At 50.2% G+C, this 25,575-nt stretch overlaps 1 protein-coding gene across 1 annotated transcript in view; it reads left to right on the forward strand.

The window, feature by feature from the left end:
- The window catches only part of Slc9a9 (solute carrier family 9 member A9), a 167,017-nt gene that overhangs the window by 74,288 nt on the left and 67,154 nt on the right, over positions 1 to 25,575 (forward strand). Inside the window, 1 exon segment of the mRNA XM_048334749.1 lies at positions 1,916 to 2,021. Within this exon segment, the coding sequence (XP_048190706.1) occupies positions 1,916 to 2,021 (106 nt within the window).

Below are 25,575 nucleotides of genomic sequence, written 5' to 3' on the forward strand. Positions count from 1 at the left end.
CAGTGATGAAGAATCTCTCTGTGTGTATGCCGAAAGGACTAGTTGTCTATTTCTTGGCGGGGGTGGGTGGGGGAGTAGGGGGTGGAGGGGGGGGGAGAGAGATATTACCATTTAGGAAGCCTTTCTCAACAGGAATCCAGTACAAACATTCCGTGTTCAGAAAGTCATTTCGGGGACTATTTTCCTATTTCTCTTAAAGATCGTGCTTATCCATTACCGTTCTCGGTGGGCAAGGAGTAAGTCAATTCAATATATGCAACCAGTACCCCAGGAAAGTGGTTCTCGGGCCTTTTGCTATCAGAATCCTTTGTAACTCCTCAGAAGACTCCAATGGCTTTTTTTTTTTTTTTTTGCTTATGGATATCATATCTTTTGTTCTACAAAAGCCAATACCTTCCCAGAGCTCTCCAGTGATTCAGTGGCATTTCTCACTCACTGGATAGCCACACTCCTGGGCTATTCTAGAGGAAAGGGTGTGTGTGTGTGTGTGTGTGTGTGTGTGTGTGTGTGTGTGTGTGTGTGCGCTCATCTATCCGAGCATAAGATCACCTGCACTTATACCCGCCCCCCCCCCCCCCATGACTCACTTGAAAGGCAAAGTAGAACTTTCTATGGCTACGCTATCAGGAAAGGAAAAGGAATTGCAAGTCTCCAGTGAAGCATTGGAGCCTGCATGGAAAGACGCGTGGACTAACGGGTGATAAAGGCAGTGGGTAAAGGCCCCTTTCCTTCACAGAAACCGGAGTGTGGCGGTAGCTGCCCACGTCTCCTCTCCTCCTCCTCCTCCTCCTCCTCACGGACCCCATGGACCACTTGCACCTGGCCTTGGGTGTAGGTTGGCCTGATCCACCCTCGCAAGACGGGAGCCGAGCTCTGTGCGCCGCCTACCGCCGTCCCGGGTGCTTCTCTCCCGGGAAGGGGCCCGGGGTCTTGGGCACGGCGTGTGAGCTGGGGCTGATTCCCCACGTGGCGTTGTTTCTCGGGTCCCCGGCTGGCTGCCTGACGCACCTTACTCCAGCCACGGAAGCCCTCCCTCCAGTATCACACAGGCAAATAAACAGCTGCAGGGACTAACGGCACCCACACTGGTGCAGGAATAGGAGAGAGCTTCGGGGCTTCTGCATTGTTGTTTTGTTTTGTTTTTACTGAGAAATAGCTTGACTTCTATTGCGCAAGAGTCTGGCTCCCCCTCCACCACCGCCCCCCCCCCAAAAAAAAATTCTGTTCACCTAAACCCCAGTTGCAACCGTTGTGCTTTGGTTAGAGGTAGGGTCTTGACACTCGCAAGGAGGAAGAGATTAGCAAACGTGTTTGTGACTCCCTCCTACCCCCCTCTAATGCGTGCTAACAGCTACGCACGCTGAGAGACCGTTTTCATGTGCTTCGATTGAAGGCAGGCATTCAGAGAAATGCTGACAGGATCCTAGGCCTGGCTGAAAAGAGATGGGATTTAGTCGGTTGTCATACACGATCATGATAGTCCTCTTGTTTGTTTGTTTTCTTTCAATGGCTGTTTTTGTTTTTAGGTCCCTGCAGTAGATTCTGTTCAAAAAGAAATGTACTCATGACCTTACCTATGTAACTGTAACCCCTCTGTGCATTACCTTTGCAATGCATTTTTTTTTTAAGTATTTAAGAATAATAATGAAGCCAGACACTGATGCTCAAGGCGATACAATCCTAGCTACTCAGGAGGCTGAGATCTGAGGATCGCGGTTCAAAGCCAGCCTGGGCAAGAAAGTCCGTGAGACTCTGACGTACAATTAACCATGCAGAGCACAAAGAGGCTTGGAGACGGAGCCCGGGCTCTGAGTTCAAGCCCCAGGGCCAGCAGAAGAACAACAACAAAACAAAGACCATAATCAAGGAAAATCCCGCGTCCCACTAACTCGCCACGGGGGTGTCTGTCTTCCAGTGACGGTGCTGGCCATTTTCCACGAGCTGCACGTGGACCCCGACCTGTACACGCTGCTGTTTGGGGAGAGCGTGCTCAACGACGCCGTAGCCATCGTCCTCACGTAGTAAGTACACCCCCCAACTGGGCCCGTGCCCCCCCACACCGGACTCCACGCCCCGAGGGCCTTCTCCGCATCTCCGCTCCATGTCGGGGAGACGCACGCAACCCCGAGCCCTTCAGGGGTTCCCGTCGGTTCTTCTTCACGCGCTCACTCTCTGTACTTAACGAGTCCTGCCTCGGCGGCGTTTGGTGGCACCTCGGTGGCTTTCGCTGCGTCCCGGGCCCCACCTTGGTTTTCGATGACATGCTGGACACCTGCCGGGGGACCATGAGCCAGTGCAATGTCAGAAGCGACACGGTGGGGGCCGCTGTATTACAAAGTCACCGATGACCGTGGCCCTGGCCGTGTCGGTAGCACGCCCCTGTGGGAAGGAGCTCCCCTCCCAGCTTCTGAACTCAGTCGTTCTAGCATCTTCACATTCTTAACAGCCTTGTGTTAATACTGTCCTCTCCTACTTAGCTACCTCTGCAAAGAAAGCAGCTTTTCTTTGCTAGCCCAGAAAGCAAACTATGAATTATACAGCTTCGTAGCTGCTGACCTCCGGATTTGATCTCGGACCCTTAACCGCTGATTAACTTGGATGGCTACGGCTGTGGTGCACAGCATCAGATGAGGGGGCGCTATAATCACCTCCCTGCAGCTTGAAACGATGCAGCAGCCCAGATGGTTTTCTCGGGCGTCTGGAAATGGCACGCCCGGCACCTACTGGTCCCTGCTCGTGAAGGAAGGACTCCTGTGTGGTCGCTTTGCGTGTCTAAAGCGTGGGTCACGGGCTTTGAAGGGTGGCAAAAGACCACCCAGGCATCAGGAGAGATGCGCTTTGAACCTGATCAAGGGCCTTCACTCATGGGAGAGGCAGCCACGGCAGGTTAGAGAGAGGCCTGCGTGAGAAACCCAGGGAATCTAGTGTCGGGGTAAATAACCACTAGGGAACTCGGATGTGACCAGGCCCACCCGAAGGCAGGGCCGGGGGGACGGGGGAGGCGCGTAAAGAGAATCCGCGTTCGCGGGTTTCAAGGAGCAGCGGGAATAGAAGTGAGGAGCGCAGTGCTCTTCCTCTCCTCATTCAGTCTTCCCCGTATCTTCTGGCCGCCAGGTAGCTGTCTGTGACTCTGTCCTCGGGAGAATAGAGCGAGAAGCCACCCCACCCTTCCCACCCTGAACCTTGGAAGGGTGGGTAGGGTTCCGTGCGGGCAGAGGGAGGGGCCTGGGTCAGGCCGCAGCCGCCTTGCCTTCTCAGACACGTGTTAGCGGAGACCGGGACAGGCAAGATTGGGGCTCAGCCACTCTTGCCACCATAGAGGAAAAGTAGATTATGGATAGAAACAAACCCCGATAGTCCCACGTGACCAAGACAGTGATGTCCTATGGCTCTACACTGTCTTGTCTTCCTTTTCAAAAGTATAAGCGTGTGTCCGTCATTCAGAGGTGTTTGATGGTGATACTTCCAGACATGAATGCAGTGTGTTTTCATCATGGTCAACCCCTGCATTTCTCTCTCTTGTGCCCTCTAACCCTGTTTTGTGTTTTTTTTTTTTTAAGATACTTGACAAATTTGTTCTGAGCCATAAGTACAGCAATACAGTTCGAAAGGCTCTGTAACTCTATATCCAGGTAGTCTGTGCTTTAGAAACATACCTATTATAATTTATACCCGCAACTTGAGTTCTACTTGCTCTGGTTTCATTAAAATGACTAGAGATAGATCTGCTCTTTGTGGAGCACGCCTCCATAAATATGGCACTTTGCGACCCAAAGAATATAGAGAGTAACCATTTTTACATGGGATTTTCCTCCATTAGGAACCAACCGCTTAGGTAAGACATACTGCCGGACATTGATCAGAAACAGAGGTTGGAGGATATTACTGAAACTTACAAAGCACTTACCACCAAAAGTGATATTATTCATGTTAAATAGAAGTGAGGAGATGAAAAGGAAGGAACACGTTAACTAAAATTCTACGTCTCTCACAGTAAGATACAAGATAAATAAATGCTGGAGCTAATAAATGCAGAAATGGAGGCATGTGTATATTGTTAAGAGTCGGATAAATGAAAACTATAAATGATTTATTTCTCCGTGTAATATCCTTCTGAATGTTTTAATGTATGTGAATCGCACGTGTTTAAATATTCTTCAGATGAGCACGCTATTCAAAACAGAACAGATAAAAGAAAGCATAGGGAATGGCAATGCAGTTAGGCCAGTCTAGCAGGAAAAAAATAGTACAGTTAAATGGCAAACAGTAGTAAACTAGGAAGAGCATTTCAATACACAAGTTGATAAGTTCATTGTCTGCATAATAATATACATCTCATAACATTCATAAGGAGTTGTGAATCTCCACCATATAGCACCTGTATTAGCTCTGTTACCTTGGCTAAGTTCTTAACCTCTGTCTTCTACTGCTTCTGTTGGAAAACAGGAGTCATAGTAAGTAGCTTTTTGGACAAGACTGCACATGAAACACCTAAACCAGGGCCTGGCTCAGAGTACGCACTACACTGTTCAGTGTTAACTACTGCTGCTACTCCGATCGGCAAAGATCAATAGCAAAAGCATCACAGGAAATGGGCAGAGGAGATGAATCAACCATAGAGGAAAGAAACAGCAATGGCCCAGAACGCCACTGCATACGATCAACTTCACTGATAATGAGAGAACTCAAAACGTGATCACACTCACAGTGAGTGGAAGTTTGGAGAGTGAGAGTCCTCTTACGTATTGCCGGCTAAAGAGAAAACGCGGCAACTTTTTAGCAATCGTTACGAAGAGTTCTGACGCGTGGCGCCATTAGATCTAGCAGTTTGACCTCGGGAAACTCATCCGGAGGAGAAACTTAGGGTGTGTGTACACGTGTCGACGTGCAAATGTGTTCACAGATTGGAGCCGGGAGTTGTGCCGCAGTGCCTGCTGGGTAATAGAGCCCTGGGTACCTTTGATCTGCTGGGTAATAGAGCCCGGGGTACCTTTGATCTGCTGGGTAATAGAGCCCGGGGTACCTTTGATGTGCTAGACCCCAGCTAGTCCTTTAATGGTAGATAGGATAAAATGCCTTGACACAAAAAGATGTTCACAATATATTTCCAAATCAGATTTTTTTTTTTAAAACTCAGCATAGTACATACCATCTATACTTAACAAATAGTAATCATTGTATTTGGCAAGTAGTAGTTGAAAATGCAACACATTGTAAGATCTAGTTTCATTAAAACCACTGCCGAATGTTTCTGAGTATAAAATTGTATTATCTCTTGGTCTATATTAAATGTTATCCGATTATGCATGTCACATATTGATTATAAATTCTGTTATGTACATATCAAATAGAATAGTGAGAACGTAGACCTTTTGGGTTACTTATAGACAAATTATACATATAGCATACATAATACAGGCCGTTTACCTATAAATATTAGGCATACGAATTCAAGACGATTGTGGTATTTGGTGATGTTTATACTCTCTTTCCGTTTATAATGTAAGTTGGGGGAATAGAATAAACTCCTTATACCCAATGAAAAAACAACAACATTAACGTAGTTAGTAATGGCCAATTAAATGCAGATTCCACAAGACGGAAGTCTGAACTCGATTCCCCACAGCGGAAGGGCAGAAGGAAGGCTTTGGGGCTTTGTAGGGCTGTTTATCCGTGACACAGCACCGTTGCCACGCGTCACACCCAAACATCTTCTTGTAAAGTTATTCCACGGAGAGCCCAAGCGCAGATGCCCGTAGTGAGCTGCAGTGGGTACCTCGCCGCACGGCTGGCTCCCGGGTGCCGATCGGTACGTGGAAGGCGCCCGCCTGCAAGCCCCCGCGGAGCCAACGCTGCTGGGGGGATCCGGCGCAGTCCACTGGAGGGGAGGGAGCGACGGCACGCCCGCCCGCCCTTCGCATGAGAGCCCCACGCCTCCCACGAAGTAATGAATGAATAAGCAAGTCGACAGAACAGCACCTGCCGGTGAGGGGACTCCATTCTCGCCCCTGCTAACATCGCCTCTAAGAAGACTGCGAGCTCCTGGAAGGCAAGTTAGACGTCCCTCCATCTCCCACGACACGCAGCCCGTGGTCTGGAAGGTTCTCGGATAACTCACGGCATGAGTGAGTCGTTTCTTTTTCAAAGCCCGACGTCCCACCGACTTGTCCTGGAACCCAGGGTCCCTCGCTTCATCTCTTGCACCTACGGGGAAAGGCCTGCTGGTTAGGAAAGCAGGGGATCCGTCTCCTTGAAAAACAAGGTTCCAGGGACTCCTCTGCTTTGATGTCGTCCTGGGAAGCTGATCATCGGCTCGTTTGGTAGGACGCCCGTCTAGTTGCTGGTGTGGTCCATAACTAAACCGAGGAGTGAGTTCTGGATCTTTCTGCTTCAAGATGGCTTCCCCCCCCCCCCCCCCGCCCCAGGCAGTCAAGTCTTCCCTGCTGATTTCCTTTCTTAGACGGCAGGTGGCGACCCCATAGCAAGGATGGGAAACCCACGCTGACATGGCTTTCTACACCCCTGCCGCCGGCTGCTATCTTTCTTTGGATGGTTTCCTCCTTCTTTATCCCTAACTCCTGTTTCCTGTTCCCCCCCCAACCCCCCAAGCTCTCATGTCCCAGGTCCGACGACCAGGCGTTGACTTCTGCTTCATCCTCCATGCCTCTCAGGTTCCCTTCCTCGCTGCTTCCCTGGCGTTTGGCACCATGACTGAGAACTTGGCTTGGTTGTGTCCTACAGGACAGCCTAGCTTACCAAACATAAATAAATACAATGAATCCATATTGCTGGTTTCTTCTCTCAGTGCCGGTATACTTGGACTGGTGTGCGCGTCAGATGCGAAGTAGCTTAAGCAGAGGAATTCGTTTGCCTGACCGAGTTGGGCTGACTCTGGAGATGCTAAACGAGACGATTCCAATATGGCGGCCCATATTGGAGTGTGGGCCTAGTTTCTCTTTCTCTCTTGGCCCGAATGTTCCTTGTTAGTCTCACTTTTCCTAGTACTGTGAAGTAGGAAAAAGTGGCCAATGGTATCTCTCAACCTCTATAATTTTTAGTTCAAAATAGCAGCCATTTCCCCAATATTTGCATTGACACTGTTTTTGCCAGGAGTTACCCCTGTGGGAATCACATTGTACTCCAGGGGTATTAAGCATGGTGATTGGCCAGCTCAAAATCAAATCCCCATCCCTGTAGCCAATGGCATGAAATCTCTTTTTAGGACCAAGCAGTAAGGGATAAGTGCAACAGGCACCTAAAACAGGAGCTATTCTATTTCATGATAATATAGGTGGGAAGACTTTGGAGTTGGAATCCCATTTCCATGTGAAAATCAGAGTCCAGATTTTACTCATGATAATACAACTCAAGCAAAGTTCCTTGACTTTAGCCTGGAGTTTCCAAGTGCTTTTTCAGTCACATAGACTTTCTGCCACCCTTAAGAAAGAGGAAGGCCTCTCAACCATCTATCTAGAATTCAATAACTCAAAACTCCTGGCCCGGGCAGTTGTTCCCCACAAAGGAAATGCAAGCTAATAAATTAACTTAAGTGACCCGGACAATTGAAATGACTTTCCAAGACACAGTCCCACTCCTAACCCAGACACACCCAAACAGTTCTAAAGTGATACTTTCACACCTAGGTATGTGAAAATCCCACAGGAAAAGTCAAACACTCCTTCCTGAAAATGAGCTCACAGAAAGAGGAAAAGGCTACCAAAGGAAATACCTCCAGCCTGAAGGAAACGCAAGAGATAAGCAAGACAAAAGCAGACAGGAGAAAGGAATACCTCAAGGAACCCAACTAATAGCTGCAAAAGTCTGAGAAAGATTATAACATCTGGTATATTACGGATATCAGAAGAGACAAATGGAGGAACGGAGAAAATTAGAATCAAGCCAATAGGAATATAGAGCTTTCAGAATAAAAATGAAAATATTGATATTAAAATGTAAATGGATGACATGCATGTCATATTACACAGCAACCAGCAGAGCAGAAGGTGAAATTAGCAAATGACCAAATGCAGCTTAGGTAATAAAATACACACACACACACACACACACACACACACACACACACACACATATGAGACCAGTTAAGAGATAGACATGATAGCATGGGAAAAAATCTATAAATCAGTAAAATTTGAAAGAGAAACAAAAAATGGTGATCAAGCTATATTACATTCATAAACTGCTTTGTTAAATGGCACCTCCTTTGTACAACTACTTAAAGATAATAATAATTTTTAAAAGACAAAAAATAGGTATGGCAATATTGGAAGAGATGGTAGATAATAATTTCACAGTATTAAAAAGTCAAATCAAAAGATCATATTATAGCCAAGGCTAGATGGAACAAGACGAATCCACATCAAAATACATTGCATTTTTAGGACTTTTAGAAACTGGTTTTTTGTGTGTTTTTTTTTTTCATTTTAAAGAGGTTATTTGATAAGACTGTGACTCATGAATTCACTGGGGATTCACCAGTGGAGTACAGAAAGGAAACAGTTATAAGATGTTTGAGACAGCGCGACACAGAAAAATGAGTATATATATATATATATATATATATGAGTATATCACATAAAGAGAAAATCTTCAAAGCATCCAGAGAAACAAGGCAGATGGCTTCCAACAAAGGCGACCCACTTTGCATGCGAACGCTTTCCTCATCAACCCTAATAGTAGCCAGCGAACAGAGACTTGCGTGTTTGAAGAAGAGAACTCGTGGCCCAGCTTCTAAATTCAGGTAAATATCATTTTCAACTCAGAACGGAACGTATTTTCAGGTAGGCGAGCTTATCGCTCCTTCATCATCCGCGACGGGTCTTCCTCGGGTTAGAATTAAGTGTAAATGAGGGAACCGATCTCAGGAAGAAGGGGGGGGGGGCAAATACTGTTCAAGGCCTTGGGAGAAGCGTTGGTCGGTATTCCACGGGCCAATCGTGACGTGCTGATGGTGGGGATCGATGGAGGCCTGTGGGGCGGTTCCCCTTGCTTGTCCCTTGGCTCTGTTCGGATGCCCTCGGGTTCCTTCTGGGGTGTAAGCTCCACGAGGGGGGCCCCATCTCCCTCCAGCTCGTGGGCGTGAGGCGGGGGGGGCACGCACCAGCACGTGGGTTGTTCCTGTCAGGTGATGGAGTGTGTGCACTTAGTACACAAGGGGGGGACGCGGAGAACACGCGGGAACCTCGGATGGGAAGGGAGGTGACCGTGCTCCTGCCGCAAGGGTGGTTTGATTTGCTTCCTATAGCAAAGCCACGGAGGAAGCGGATCGTCCTCAGCATGAATTCAACACAGGACACTACTGCCATTGGGACCCCAAGGGAACCCAAAGATCACAGGATGAAAGCAGTCTTTCCCGTAGCGGGACCGCATAGGAGAGCAAGCAAGAGCGTGGGAGTGGGTGTTTGTCTGCGCCCGTCACGCGAAAGGTGCTGTTTTTTCTTTGGTTTTCCAATGGCCAAGAGGGGGAGGGACTCGAAATTTTACAGCATTTGCCAACCCTCCCCCCCCCACCCCACCCCCAAATCCTACCAGCGCGGACCCATACATCCTAAATACAAAGGGCTCTTTTCCTACTGTGCAGGGTTGGCTTCTGCCGATGCTTTGCTTTTCCCCCTTGACGGATGGGACTCCTGCTGCTGAGCGCTCTGTCTGTTGTGCCTCTGTCACGATGCGTGGCGTGGGTTCCGTAGAGTGTCCCTTAGTGTCTGACGGGAGGAGGGACTGACGGCGTTTCCTTCTCATTCGCTCTGCTGACACCAGTGGCGTGCCCGTCAGCTGGAGCCGAGCTCACGGCCGTGTATCCGGGATCTCCGGGAGGAGGAGCAAGGAGTCATTACTCGGACCTCTTGTGAAGTGGGGTTCCTAAAGCTGGACAGACTCGCCGTTAGCCACAAGGTGATCTAAAACCCTGGCTGCTAAATTTCCGTGGGAGACCCTAAACTTAAAGGCTAAGGACGGTTATGGCTCTCTCCTCCGTCTGGGAAAGAAAAAATGAAGAGCTACATCGCAACAAAAAAGGCAACAATCGGTTTTGTCCGGAGTTTCAGGAACTCTGGATTAAGAATTCTTCACCCTGAGGCATATTTTATTTCTGATTCACTGAAGCCCGAGTTCTCATTCTGAATAACCCAGAAAACCATCTTTCATTTAAGATGATTCATTCTGAATTCTTTTCTAAGGGAGGAAAAAAAAAAAGAGAGAGAGAGAAGATCACAGACACCAAGAGGCCAAATCAATATGAAGTCACAAATTTTAATCCAAATTAGAAGCTCTCACTTAGCCTGGAGAATATAATCTGTTCGCATTACTTGGGCTTTGTAATGAATTTACACGGCAGGCTTGCTGCAGGTTGTACGTGGACTCGGCCTTCCTGGGGTTTATAATGCTGGGGGGACTGGATGAAATCTTTGGGAAGGAACTGCTGTTTGGCAGTAGAGGGTAAATTCAAAGCCCATTTTTCAGAGCCTGACTGTAAGGCCTGACACACAGGCCTGCTATTGCATGATAAATGAACTGTCTTTGAATGCCCAGCTCCCATGCTAATAGCTTTAAAAACAGCGGTTGTTTATGAGAAAGAAGTTGGGAACTCTTATCAATTCTCCTGTCCCAAGGCTTTTCAAATATATCATATTTTTTTTTCCTCATTGCCAGAAATGGCAAGGCAGTGTTGAAAGGAAAAAGGGGGAAAAAAATCATTTCGCCATTCCTCTGTTCTCCGCATGTGAATAGCAAGTTTTCTCGGTTCAGAAAAGAGAGGTACCCAGTAAATCCTCCTGTGAAGGACACACATGAAATCTAGCCCGCCACTCTGGCATTTTCCTGTGATTCTAGGACCGTATCGTACTAAGGTTTCATCTGATTTCAGTTGTATCGTGCTATTGTATTATATGGCAGGTTCATCCGTTTTCTCTAGAGGTGCTGCATTCAAATTGGCTATGTGACCCCCATGTTTATCACAAATGGCTTATTTTTTCCCCAAAATTATAGTTAAGTGGTCAGGTTTGATCTGCTGTCATTCACGTGAGTGTATCATATTTAGGCCATTTGTTTATAAATCCTCCCTCTCAGGTGTTTATAGGTCGGTCCTATTTCATCTTTATACCCTAATAAATCGAACAGAGTGACTCTCGGCATTTTGCTCTTTCTTCTTCTGCATTGCCTTCATCTCTAAGGGAGAGAGCCTATTACTGCTCTACTTCTGTCATAAAAGTGATTTAAGTAATAAGTGCATTTCAATGGGAATAAAAGCATGGCCCCTGCTGGCTTGATAGAAGCTTCAAGTTCAATTTACTACTCTGTCCTGATCAGCTACAACTGGCATAGTTGTATATTGTGAGTGGGATTCTATCTATGAATGAATGAATGAATGAATGAATGGGTACTTAATGAGGACCTAGAGGTAGATGCCTGTAAAAGGCTTCCGCAAGCATAAGGTATCTATGTGACAGCAGAGCCTTATTCTAACTGATACCCTAGGAATGGGATATGGGTCTCTGTTGCCAGAATCATTGATAGAATATTGAAATCATTCATCAACCAACCAGTTGTGTGAATGGTTAGTGTGGACTTTAAACCCAGCTGGTCTTCAACCACATCCACCCAACCAGTCCCGATCGATCCGTGAGACCCCCCCTGCTCAGAGCTGGGCTCGGGTTTCTGGAACTATGACATCAACATCCCAGAGCGTGAAATCAGCTTAGCTAGGCAGCCACGTCTAAGCCATATGACCCACCTTGTGGCTTTCCAATGGAAATTTCCCCCGGTACCAAACCAACGCCCCAATTTTCTATTTAAACTGTGTTGTTGGTTTTGCTTGTTCTTTTAAATTTGAAGCTCCAGATTCCTAGCCTATGGTGTATTAGAGGCAGGTACCACCAACGCGTCCCCAGAGCACATTTTTGCCTCAAATCAGAAAGGACTTCCAGGAAGGGCAGTTACAATCGCTGTGGGAGCCCGTTACATAACGTCTGTATGTGAAGTGGCGACTCCCAGCCCGAAAAGAAGGCGCATGCGCTCCCAAAATATTCCAGATTCCCTTTACATTGTAAACATGACTGCATGCATCCTGTTTGCGACGCTGGGATTTACTGCCCTAAGCCCTCTCCTTCCACTCCGGTCTTCTCCCGGCTGCCTTCCTCCTCCCGCGTTCTCTTTCCTCCCTCTCCTCTTTTGTGCCTACTGTTTCATCAGCCAGGGACTTCCTCCCAGCCGCTTCTCCTCTCCGGGTGGCAACGCTCTGGCAAAGCTAGAGTCCTCTATGCCGCCTCTGAATAGAGGCTCTCGAGAGCCCTCCAGCCGTTGATTTCCATGCTGGGAACCCCCCCCCCCGAGAATGCCTTATGGGGGACCATAGATGCTTTTAAAAGACATAGAGGTCAGTCAAACCACCAAGCTCAAGACTAATTCCAATGTGGTCAGCATGAGGACCCTCACCCCGATTTGGTGATCTCAAGGGAAGGCTGGGCAGGGTTGGGAGTGAGGAAATAATTCCTTCCTCCCGTGCCTTCACTATGACTGATGAGATTTTAGTTTAGTTTAGGGTTTGTGTTGTTTTTTTTTTTTGGTCGGTCCTGGGTCTGGACGCTGTCACTGAGCTCTTCTGCTCAAGGCTAGCACTCTGCCACTTTGAGCCACAGCTCCACTTCTGATTTTCTGGTGGTTCAATGGAGGTATGAGTCTCACAGACTTTCCTGCCCGGGCTGGCTGTGAACCGTGATCCTCAGATCTCAGCCTCCCGAGTAGCTAGGATGACAGGCGTGAGCCACCAGTGCCTGGCTTGATGAATATTTTTTTTAAGAAAAGGAAATTTGACTCCTGGGGCCTGAATTTTAAAATCAAGACAATCAAAGACAAACAACAACAACAATAAAAATCTAGATTCTCTGGTTTGTTTTGGAAAAGCTAGGAGATGCAGCAATATTGAGAGAGTCTCGCTGTACTGCTCCTGCCAACCATTAGCTGGCATAAAGAGGTGACCTTTAATCCAAGGGCACCCCACCTCCGGACTGGGTTCAGGGGTAATTTGTCATAGGCTACTGATTCTGCCCTGTGACAGTGAATCTGAGAGTTCAAAGGCAGTATTTCCTGTGTTCATTTCTGTATCAAAGGAAAGGAACTAAGAGTGAGGCCGCCCCACCTCCGTTAACCGTTAACTGCACACCCAACCTCTGCGGAAACATCAGTTTGTCACCTTATTGTTGACAGTGGCATCCTGTCTTTGACAGGAGAGTCCTTCACATGCTGAGAACGCAAGGCTACTGAGAACCGTTCAGTGCTTTCTGTCCTGTCAATCCCTACTTCCATTCTACCTAAGACATAAGTTCTGTGTGGTGTGTTAGTGTATACACGTGCGTGTGTGTATACGCGTGCGTGTGTGTGCTTGCACTGCGACTTGAATTCAGGGTCTGAGCACTGTCCTTGAGCTTCCTTTGCTCCAGGCTGGTGCTCTACCATTTGAACCACAGCGCCACTTCCAGCTTTTTGGTAGTTTATTGGAGAGAAAAGTCTCACCGAACTTTCCTGCCCAGGCTAGCTTTGAACCACGATCCTCAGATCTCAGAGTAGCTAGGATGAGAGGCGCGAAACCCCCAATGCCTGGCTAGACATGGTCTGACTCTAGGCATCCCCCTATTGCTCTCCGGTGAACAAGTTTGTTGCTATTTTCAAAACTGTATTAAAGTTTTTGACCCAAATGCGAGGATTATTTTTAATCCCTACTCAATTTTGTGTGGATTTATGCAAGGTATTTGGCTTTTCTACAGAAACTTGTAGACTAATATGAGAGAGAATTTAAAGTTTGATGCAGGCAAAATTAAATGCCTGAGTATTGATTTGTGTAGAAATAAAATCTAGTGTTTCCAGAAGCTTGGCAGAGAGTTCTGTGGAAGGGCTTATTCTGTTTAATATTTTTTATTAGTGATTGAGGTCATGGGACAGATTTCAGGCCTGTCAAATTCGCAACTGATAGGAATTTGAGTAAAATCTCAAGATGCTCACCAGATAGCAACAGTCTGGAAGAAATGGTCTAACACTCGTACTAAAGGTTAGTCTCTGAGTTATTCATGGTCCTATCAGAATCATGCTGACACACTTTTGTTTTAGGCTATTAACTGATTATTAATCCTAGATAAGAGCATTTCCCAAGAAGTACTTGGGCTCCGTTCTCCCCTCCCCACCCCCACCCCCAGAGCTGGCCGTGGGGGGGGGGGGCCCTGTGGGGTCAGATGCAAGGCAGGCGGTGGGGAGATTAAGAAGGACGCCTTTATCCTCTTACCCAAAGCCATTGTCCTGGCAAGATGAGGACTGACACCGCATGACACCCCTGAGGTGACTTTTTATCTAGGGCATTTGCAAAACATTGTACACATGCACTGGACCCAAGGAAAGATTTTAATATTTGGTTGTGATATATGGAGGGAAAATGTATGTGCATTATGTATAATATGTACTTTTTTTTTTTTTTGGTGAATTGGAAAATCCCATTTTCACCCAACAAGTATAAGACTTCAGGCTCGCACGGACTAGAGCTTCCTCTTCGTAGGAGTCGCCATTTGGAAATATATGTCCTTTCTTCCCCCCTTACCTTGCTTAGGGTATGTATTACACATTCCCTCTGAAATGGAGCCCCGTCTTGATATCTTGCTCAAGAAAAACTATGGCCGCCTTGGCAGGCACCCGCATCTTCTTGGTTTTCTCTTTCGCCTCCTTGCTTTTCCTCTGGCCTTCCAAACACGCGCTGGGGACAATCCTCCACACTTCCCGATAATGTGCATCAAACAGAGGGCTTAGGAAATGGCCTCCGAATTCCCCGGGTTGAGTGAGGCTGGACGTGGGTGAGCTGCGGAGGAAAATTCCTTTCCATTCCGTGAGGAGAGTCTGTTCCCGCTTAGGATGAACTTGATCGGGGGAAACGCCATCCCAATTTTCAAGGCGCGGGGGCCCCTCGTGGTTTCAGTCCTTTGAGGTGACGCTCCTTGGAAACTGCCATTCCTCTCTTCCTCTCCGAGAAACAGCATCAACCCCCTGTGCCTTTCATTCTCGATTTGAAAACCGCTGGGCCAAAACCTATAGGAAACTCCATCTCCTCGCTGCTTTCCCCGTCCCCACTTCTCGAATAGATGGGATTATCTCTGCGTTCGCAAGAGAAAAAGTCGAATTTCCATTCTGAAGGGGGGGGGGGGGGTTCCTCCCTGTTGTCTGGGAATATACCAGAAGGCTCAGAACTGTTTCTACCAGACTAAGAAAGGACCAGGCTGGGGCGGAGGAGGCTCCGGCCTCCGTCAGGAGCTGCCCTGGGTCTTAGAGACCGCATTGGGTAAGAGAGTTCAGTGCTATTGGGAGACCTTGAGGTAGGTGGCCATTGCCTATTCCTACCAGGACTCCCACAGCTGGGTGCACGTCGAACCTGTAGGCTCCTGACAGAGCCCTTCTCCCTTCTCCTTTCTTGTCTCCCCGAGATTCCAAGCCTCTCATGGAAGACCACCACGGACCCCTCACCCCACATTCTTCTTGACAGTCCCTTCCAAAGAGATTCCCTGCTCTACCTCAGACTGGGGTACCCCCAAAGAGCTAGGTGTGTAAAACCAGCTGGACACAAATTCTGTTGTTGCTATTGTTTTCATGTGAAATATGTAATTTTTAAATGCCAGAAGTATGTCTCCTTTTCCAGGTGGTAGAGTACAGCATCTTAGCATTCTGCAAACACGCCTCACCTCAGCCTTCTTGGTTTACGGCCTCGGGGTGCCGGGCTCCTCCGAGAGATGGGAGGCCCCCGCCAGCAGTCCAGCTGTGCTAGCCAGGGACACATCTGGACCATCTGCCTTTCTCCCCACCTACTGTGGAAACCAAGAGACCCAAACACGACCACTGTCCCCCGCCGCCATTATCGTACCCGGGCTGAAGCTCCCGTAGCCTTTCCTTTGCTTTCGTCTCGGAGCTCATGGCTGTCTTTGGAAACATCCCGTCAGCCTGGGTCTGAGGAGACACCCAGAGCCCTCACCCATGCACCGAAGGTTCTGATGTTCCTCTTGAGCCGGGGGTTATCACTGAAGGTGCACCCTGGCTCATGCGACAGGAGGAGGGGGGAACTGGCAAGACCGGAAGATGGATCGGAACCCAGGACCAACTACACAGCTTGCCCAAGGGGATGGGTGGACAGATCAGAAGCGGATCCGGGCCGAGGACTTAGTTAGAGGACCAGCCCAAAGCGGGACTAGGAGACGGAGCCCCGGAAATACTTGTTCTAAACCTCCACCCAGTGTCCTCATCATCTGCCCTGGCGGAGACTGCCGAAGGAAACGCATGACGGAGCCGGGGCAGAACTTACAGAGAAGGGAGGACGAATAGACTAGATTCTTGGGTAGGAGAGGTCGATATTGAAAAATATATATAGCTACTGATTTTCCCGGGTCATAGTCTGCTACTACTGTAGCAGAAGACCACAGGCTGGGTCCTTTTTATAAAGCAAGAGATTTTTTTTCGCTGACAGTCTGGAATCTGGGACGTCCAATGGTGTCCGACGAGGAGCTCCACGCATGTCTTCGGTTGCTCCTCGGACCCGTCTCTTCTGGGCTTCCTGCAATGGGAGACCCGTGGAAGGTCGAAAGAGGATCTAAAGTCCATGTTACAGAACTGGCTACTGTTACTAGAACTAGCCACGGTCGAGTTTCACGTGAACGAACCCGTGAGCCGTAATTCTAGAAAGTGAGGAATAATGAAATCGTGTAACTAGTGGAAGGACAGCTTGGCGGTTACCCGCGTCCGAATGGACAGGTCCCGCGAGCAACATAGAACACGCAGAAACAGACGGTGTATGCGTGGGGGGGGGGGTGCTCACACGTGTGTTGCGTGTGTAGAAGGAGCATTGTGATTCCATGAGAAAAGAGGCCCCTGGGCCTTCTAGGCGGTCAGTCACCGGAAGACAAAATGGAGAAAAAAAAGAAAGAAAACAAGCCACCTTCGTACCTGACATGAGAACAGACCTCAGATAACTTTTAAATTGAAAAAATTAAAAAAGAAAAACCCCACAACATCACTCAAAATCCCTGCTTTGCCACTGGTCACCACTACTGCATGAATACCTTCTAATCAAGATTGTTGGTCGTCCTAAGATTACAGTCTGAAACGTCAGGGGTTTCAACACGGGGAAACCTCTGAACGCCAGCCCCCTTAAAAGAAAAAAAAAAAACCATTCACCTAAGTCTGGTTTCTCGCTTTCCCCGTGATTCTATTCTTGGTTTCAGAGAGCCGCCATGCCCCATTCCCCCACCCCCACCCCGGCCGCCGCTCAGCCCTTGCCGCTGCCCTGCGGTTTCAATTCTAAGGCGTTTTGTGACAACGACGAGAGGGACAGGAAGAGCGGGGGCCCCCCCCACCCCCCCTCCCGCCCCGCGTCAGGCTTTGATCGCACGAGGGAAGGGCGATTGATCGCAGGGCGGCGGCGGTGCGAGAACATGGCTTGTGTCTTTGCGATTCCTCCCGGCGGCAAGGAGTCAAACTGGGAAGGGAGACGACTTCTGCAATCGACACAGCCGTGTCCAAATTGCCCGTCACATTTTTCAGTCCCTGCTGTGTCCTTTTTTTTCTTCTTCTTCTTCTTCTTTCCCTTTATATTTTTTTTTCCATATTGGTGCACTGTGGCTTTCCTCGCGTGCTCCCGTGTTCTGTTAGCAAGCTGCCGGGCTGGCGGCGGCTCCTCTCGTGCGACGGTTAATAGTCACATCGGGATCACAGTGGACGTCTCCGGGCGCCGGGCTGGAACATTTCAGGGGGAGGTGTCCCCGCACCTGCCCACGGGGATGTATGACGGTGGAACTCGGTGCAGATCACCCAGGAATCCCTGTACCCGTCACTGCAGGTCGGCTGGGACGGGTAGTCGGGGTCCGCGTCCCGTTCTGCCGTGAGCAGGAGGAGGGGATGGGGTGGAGGGTGGGTAAATAGGGCCGGCCCCGGGGCTGAGTCACCCGCCCCTCGTCCCCCGCGAGGCGGGCCAGCACGGCAATCCACACTCACGCCCATTCACGCTAGGCTGGAGGGCTTCCGTTTTGGAATCGCCAGTGACAATCGATCGCTTCAGGGCAACTCGGCCCTGACTTGCCGGGCACGGTGTCGTCTCTAACGCCGGCCGGCGGTGGCTCCACCAACACGGCGCCCAAGTCGAGGGGGTGACCCGGCTTTGTCCAGTCTTCCCTGTCTGGGCTTCTGCGCGCTTCTACCATGATTCTCTCTTCCAACAGGTCCGCTGTTGTCTGCCATTTTAGTTGCACCTCACTTTTAGCCATTTAATGATCCTTATTGTGATTTGTGTGTGTGTGTGTGTGTGTGTGTGTGTGTGCGTGTCAGTCCTGGGCGTGTCAGGGCCTGAGCACTGTCCCCAAGCTTCTTTTGCTCACGGCCAGTGGTCTACCTCTTGAACCGCAGCACCAATTCCGGCCTTTTCTATATCTGTGGTGCTGAGGAATCGAACCCAGGGCTTCATGCATGCTAGGCCAGCACTCTGCCAGTAACCCTCACCCCCAGCATCTGATTTTTCTTTTTCTTTTTTTAACCTGTTTCTTTGCTTAGCATTGCCTCGAGCGCCTCTGTTTTCAGTTCCGCGCCTTCTGAAGCCTTTCCTTTGGTGTTTCTCTCACTAAAGATAGCTGTGTGGTTAGCAAATTATCTCAGTACTAGTAACTCAGCAGCAAATTATTCGTTGCTGGCTTACTGAGGTATAGAATTTCAAACTGACCAGCATTTCCCCTCCGGATACTGGTGATATTCAAAAATATTTTTTTCTTCTGGGTGTTTCTGTATGAGCTACAAATATGCTCGTGCAGTTAGTATTCTTTTTTAAGGTCAATCTTCCTTCTATTTAGGGCTATTTTCTCTTTACATGTTGCAATGCTGTGGTTTTACTATGGCGAGTGGGTATTTTAATTTTTCCCTTCAGGATTTGATGATGCTTCATTTCTACAAAAACTCTGATTATAGCTTTGCGCGCATCTATCTATCTCCTAAAACTCCTGTCAGAAATGTGTTGGGCCCTTCTCATTTATTCTACATGCTTACCCATACTCATTGGTGGTGTGCATCTCTTTTCTCGTAAGTACCACGCGCTAACCTAGATCGCGCCTCTGGGAGGCCTGCATCTCTTTTCGTGCCCTTTTTTCTGGGTGGTTTTTCTCTTGGGTCCTGTCCTCTTACTCTTCTGAGTTTGGCCAGCTGAGGTTGTCCTTTTATTGCCGACATTTTATTTTCAAGATTCAAGGTTCTCCTCTTTAAGCCGGCTAGAGTTATGTTCTTTCATTATATTTTATAGTTAATTTTATGCTATCTTTAATCATTTTAAGTGTGGTTTTTTAGAGGAGTTTTCATATTGTGCTATTTCCTGTATTTTATGATACTAGTTCTTTCCTTCTCTACGTGTATATGTATGCACACGTCTATTTAAATTTTTCTGCCTCTCCCTTGGAGTGGTTGTTCTTTTCATGCTATTTAGAAATATTTTTAATGAACCATTGTGATAGAAAGAGGACAACCGTTTGAATGGCTCTCCGGGCAAGTCAAACAAAGCGTGAGAGCTGCTTTCGTGAGGATTTTTTTTTTTTTTTAAGTAGCATCAAGTGGAAATGATCGCTCGAGTTTGCGCGATTTTCCTTTGTGTCCCTGGGTATCGATCTAGATCTAGGGAAGGGAAGGGGACCATCCGAGTGGAGAGACAAGGAGGAGAGGGCGAACCAACCGTGGCAGCGGTGTGTCCTCACGCGGTCAGGCGGCAGCATCGCTGGAAGCCCTGTGCGGTGGCGTTTGCCTCCCCGGGCGGGTGGGCTTCGGATCCACTCACTCGGCCTGTTCTCGCGTGGAGAAGCCGCCTCCGTCGCGTGGTCGCGAGCCGTGTCCCCAGACACGCAAAGGCTTGCGGGGTTGGAGCTGACGCGTGATGGCCGGCATTCTTACCCGGGTCTGGGCTCGGACGCGGCCCTCGGGGACAGCCGGCGCTGGAGGAAGGAAGGGAAACACCAGTGAGAGGAATGGTAACCGTTTAACCGCACCGCCATTAATAGGGAGCGCTGAAGGAGCCGTGCTTGAGCGGGGAAGGCTTTCTGGAACGTGGGTGGCCAGCACCGGCTCCTCGCGGCTGGACGGTAGCAGCCGGCCTCCCTCCACGGGGGGCCTTGCCAAGGGACGGCCGCTCGGGTCTCACTTTGAGGTCCCTGGGCCTGCGCAGGAAGGAGGCTGGGCGGGGGGGGGGGGGGGGGGGGCGGGGGGGGGGAGGTTGGGCGGGGGGGAGGGGGGGTGCAGACAGGCCCACAGTGGACAAGCCAGCGAGCCATCAAAGCAAAGCGGTCCAGCAGGCCTCCTCGCCCCCACCCCCCCCACCCCCCCACCCCCCCACCCCCCCACCCCCCCCACCCCCCACCCCCCACCCCCCCCCGCAGCCACCTTCACCCCGTCTGCGATCGCACGCACGCAGCACGCACGGGGACGGAAACCGAGGGCCCAGGTGCGTACGGGATCGGGGGACACCTGTCAACCTCGCCTCGCTCGTCCCTGAATTCCTGTGACAGGTCGTCTCCCTCCTGGGGTCGATGGAGCCCGTGTCGTCGGCTTTGCCTCCTGTCTGAAACTACTAACTTCTCCAGCAAACGGGGCCCTCGCGCCCCTGCTGAAGCCCGAGTCGTCGGGCCCCGCGCCGGGACTGACGACGAGCACGGGTTTCCGAACCCCTTCTTCAGAAATGCCCGTAGATTCTCATTTTGGGTTTCTTTTGTTTGTTTGATTGGTTTTTTTTTTGGCCAGTCCTGGGGCTTGGACTCAGGGCCTGAGCACTGTCCCTGGCTTCTTCCCGCTCAAGGCTAGCACTCTGCCACTTGAGCCACAGCGCCACTTCTGGCCGTTTTTCTGTATATGTGGTGCTGGGGAATCGAACCCAGGGCCTCATGTATACGAGGCAGGCACTCTTGCCACTAGGCCATGTCCCCAGCCCCAGAAATGCCCATCGATTCTTCCCAGGAGACGGCATCGCTTGACAGCAGCCTCCCCTGCTCCCCGTCAGCGCCGGGGGCGAGGACGTGAATAGATGAATTCCAGAGGCCCATTCAACACCGGGTGTGGAGACCGCGCACCTGCGCGCCAGTGCCGGAAGCAACCTGCAGAGGTGACGGGACCCAGGGAAGGAGCAGAAGCTCTGGGCAGCACAGAGGGGGGGACTCCCCATTCCCTGTGGAAGACTCACCGATGTCTCAGAAAGAGGATGAAACACTGTGGGACGCTTTGATTCCTTTTTATTGTGTGTGTATTTATTCATTCACACAACTTCCCCACGGCGGTTTGAACCCGGGCTCTACTCACAACTCAAGCCAAGCCCCCTCCCCCGGCCCCCACCAGGGGCAACCCCATCTCCTCGGGGGCCAAGGGGAGGGGGGCTTTTTCCCAAGCGATGCTATTAGAGGAAGTTACAGAAAGCGTGTAACTAGCATCCACTTAGTGCTGAGAACCTGCCTGAGAAAACCAGGGGGAGGGGGCGGGGGGGCGGGGGGGGGCGGGATCCAACTCGGCCCGGCTGGGGCCCGTCCTGAGAGACCCATCAGGCCACTTGCGTGGGGCAGGCAGAACCGCCATGACCCCCCGGGGCTCCGGCCTGGCCTGTCGTTGTGCGGGTACCGTTTGGGAAGATGAATGTCGCCATGGCAACCACCGCAGCCATTTATCCCAGAGCTGAGGAGGCGAGGCTGATCTCTGAGGAGAAGAAGGCGCGCACCGCCCGGGGGGTGGGGGGGGAAGGGGGGGATTTCTCCCACTCGAGGCTTGGTGTTTGCTGTTGTTCAGGTGCGGGAGGCTGGGTGGAAATGAAATTGATCCAAAGAGGCAACAGCGCCCCGTCTCTCTGCAGGTCCCGAGTTGGAATGGAACCGATGGGCATTGGCCGTTGGGGTGTCCTTTCTGAAGACAGCAGGGCAGGGTGCTTGTGCTTAGTACCCCAGTCCCTAACGTGCCACTCCGAGCATCTTTAATAGCGGCCCCAGCGGGGTCCGCGCCTCCCTCGGAGCCCGTTTCCTTCTCCCCCGCACCCGCAGGGCATCGGGGAGTAAGTGTGTGTGTGCGAGCAAGGGTGTGCGAGGTGGCACCGTGAATCCCGCCGACCCCCAGCGCTGGCGTGCGTGGGCTGAGGTCCGCGCGCTCTGAGGCCGCTGCCCTCCCGGCAGAGCGAGAGGACGGCGGTTCGAGGCCAGCTCCGGCAGGAGAGCGCCGTGAGGCTCGTTCTCCGCGGGGGTCGGGCGGACGCGCCGTGCGTGGGGCCTTGGATCCGGCCTCCGTGGGACGCTGGACGCGGCCGGGGCTGCCCGTCCTGGCTCGGACCGTGCGCCCTTTTCAAGTTCAGTATTTGGGGTTCCCCTTCGGCTGGCACGGAACCGGGCCGCCGCTCAAGCTAGGAGCTTTTTATATCTTCCTGGCGCCTTCTGCTTTCGTCTGGAAAGCTGAGCGATCCTTCTTTTCCTCTCTCTGTCGTTTGGAGAACTTAGCCCTGCCCAGTCCTCAAAGACTCGATGTCAGGAGAGTCTCCAGATTCTGGCTTTAGGTTGTCAGGCTTGGGGTTCATTCTCTGGCGGGTGAATTTCCCCGGACCTTCGCACGAAGCCGAGATCGCCGTCTCTAATCGTGCACAAACCTCCTGACAACGCGCTTTAGGCCTTTCCCAAACAGAATCAAAGCTTCTCTCATTGCTCACCCTAGGACTTTTTAAAATCTCTCTCTCTCTCTCTCTCTCTCTCTCTCTCTCTCTCTCTCTCTCTCTCTCTCTCTCTCTCAGTGGATCTGAAAGGTGCTGCATACTTCCAAAAAAAAAAATTAAATGACATTCTCCTCTCCTATCTCAAGCTCACCTCTGATTCCATTTGAATACTTTCTTTTTTTTTTTTTTTGGCCAGTCCTGGGCCTTGGACTCAGGGCCTGAGCACTGTCCCTGGCTTCTTTTTTGCTCAAGGCCAGCACTCTGCCACCTGACCCACAGCGCCCCTTCTGGCCGTTTTCTGTATATGTGGTGCTGGGGAATCGAACCTAGGGCCTCGGGTATCCGAGGCAGGCACTCTTGCCACTAGGCTAAATCCCCAGCCCCATTTGAATACTTTCTAACTGACCTTGAGGCCTTTTGAAAACGGCCCTTGCTTAAGACGGTGGTAACAGGTAGGAATGAAGGTCGAATGAATACACCTCATTCAGAGGAGACAGCGAGGTGTAACTGTTGACTTCTACCCTTTCTTCCAAACAACGCGCAATTTAGACATGCCCTTGGTCCCTCCTGAAGCGTGATAGGCCACACCAAGCCGTTCCTACATCCATGAAATGGGTAGAATGGTAGGGGAAGTTCCGTGCGATGAGATCCACCGAGAGGGAGACGCAGAGAGAGGGAGGGAGAGTTCACAGAGGGAGAGGACTCGGGCTGCTTGGTATTACTGGCATCTCCCTGCTGACTGCCGGTCACTCCCTCTAAACCAGATGCCCGGAACGGCCACCTTGCCGATCCGTCACGCTGCCCGTGGCTTCCCGTCTGCCGTGACAGCCCAGCGGAAGATGGCCATCGCCAAAGATTGCTCCACGTACCCGACGCTGCGGAGCCAATCCCGCCCCGCCTTCCGCAGAACCCCCATTCTCCCCCGCCGCCCACTGCCCCCCTCTTGGATCCGACTTGTGACACCCGGCTTCAGTGGTTTTTCCATCCTGTAGCAGGACCGCGACCACACGGGGAAGGTCAGGAAAGGGAAGGGATCTCCCTGGAGGAGCAAACTGTAGGTTCACCCCCTTTCTGGGCTCCCCGAATCACAGGTTCCTGGGGCCCCTGACAGGGCGTGTATGTGCATAGGAACGGGGGCCCGCTCACTTGCCCCCAACAGGAAGCTTTCCACTCTTCCCCTTCTACCCTCACCACTACCAAGTGTTCCCATCTTCACAGCTCTCTGGGCTCTGAGCAATCGCTGGCCTATCTTCAGGAACCTTCTTCTTGGCCCTCAGGGTTGTTTTAGCACCCAGAGACCTAGTTTCCAGCACCCGGTACTTGTTTCTGTTCCTCCATAGTTCACCAACGGCCCCACAGATGGCACGTTCGTCTGTGACCCTGTGAGTCTTGGTAACTCCCTTTACCACAGCAAGTAGAAGAGACCGGTCGATCCCTTGAGGCAGGAATCGATCCCTCGTACAAGCTGCACAGGTTTGAGGTAGAAATACACCTATGATCTGTGTTCTTAGTACAGCCCACTACGAGAGACGACTCCTCCATAGAAAGTGTGCTTTCTAGCAATGTCTAGAAACATCTAACTGGAGTTATGGACGTTGGGTGGAAGAGATGCCTTCCTCGGTAAGATTGGTTGGCCTTCAGGTCCCATATTTCAAACACAAAATTGCCATTGGTAGGAGGGGAGCAACTTTACCTTAGTGAAATACGCGCATTAATGAATGCATTAATAATGCCCTGTTAGCTTTGCTTCCAAAGATAACTTGAACTCAGGCGAATCTATCTGCACATCTAAGAGAGGAAGAGAGAGAGAAATTCTTAATTAAATTAAGCTGTGATTTGAGGCCCAGATGCTCAGTGAATTACTAATAAATGAAGCACGGTGGTGGCGGGGGAGCACCTGGGGGGATTAACGGAACAGCGTAAATATCTTCCGGGAGACGGCTCTGTCACCGGGCGAAACTCCGCTCCGTCATCGGTGTTAGGCAGCTATTTATTTATAGTCGGAGCTGATTGTTTTTTTCCTAATGTGTTCATGAAGAGCCCCAAGATTAGGGATTGCGCGGTGGGTGGGAAGCACATCATCTGGGAGACGTCTTTTGACCCAACCATAGGAAACTAGCGTTCCTTCCTGCCAATCATGGCCGTCCATAACCACGGGCGATCCCGTAAAATCCCATCCGATGTCATTCACATACGTATTTTCCTTCGTTTACAGAAAGAGAACGTTCGCGGTATGCCTGTCTGCTCCCCTCTGTAAGACAGCTAGAAACTCAACTCAGTTACTTTTGCAAGACAACTGTGAATCTTTTATTCTTCGGTTTAAAAAAACAAATATGTGCGTCCTTCTAATATCCCAGTGGCCTTCTGCTCTACAGGCCTCGTTAAGATGAAGCCAGTGTTTGGTCTAGCTGAACACATTGCTCAGTCCACGCCAAAAGGTTCTTCCCGTGTTCAGACACATTTGGGGGAATTCCTAAACCCTTCCACGTCCTTCCAGCTTAGATTTTATTGATTTCTTTTGAGAAAAATAAATAAATGAAAGGTGGGATAGATCATCATTCCAGCCACGTTAATATGGATAGCAATAATAACAGTCCTAACAGCTAACATGGATGGGTTGTTTACTCTAGGTGTTGTTCTAAAACTGTCCACCTATTCACACTTATTCCCCTCCTCTAAGAAATTAATCATCGCCATTTTCTAGACGAAAGTACCAATGGGCGGATTAGTAACCACTTCGAAAAAGAGGCAAAGAGTAATCGCCGCATTCAAGGAACGACTGAACAGCCACGTTAACTTGGGCAGTCGGCCCAAGTTAATGTGGGTGTGAATGGCAAGAGATATGG

Source organism: Perognathus longimembris, chromosome 26, assembly GCF_023159225.1.
Source record: "Perognathus longimembris pacificus isolate PPM17 chromosome 26, ASM2315922v1, whole genome shotgun sequence".
Taxonomy (NCBI): domain Eukaryota; kingdom Metazoa; phylum Chordata; class Mammalia; order Rodentia; family Heteromyidae; genus Perognathus; species Perognathus longimembris.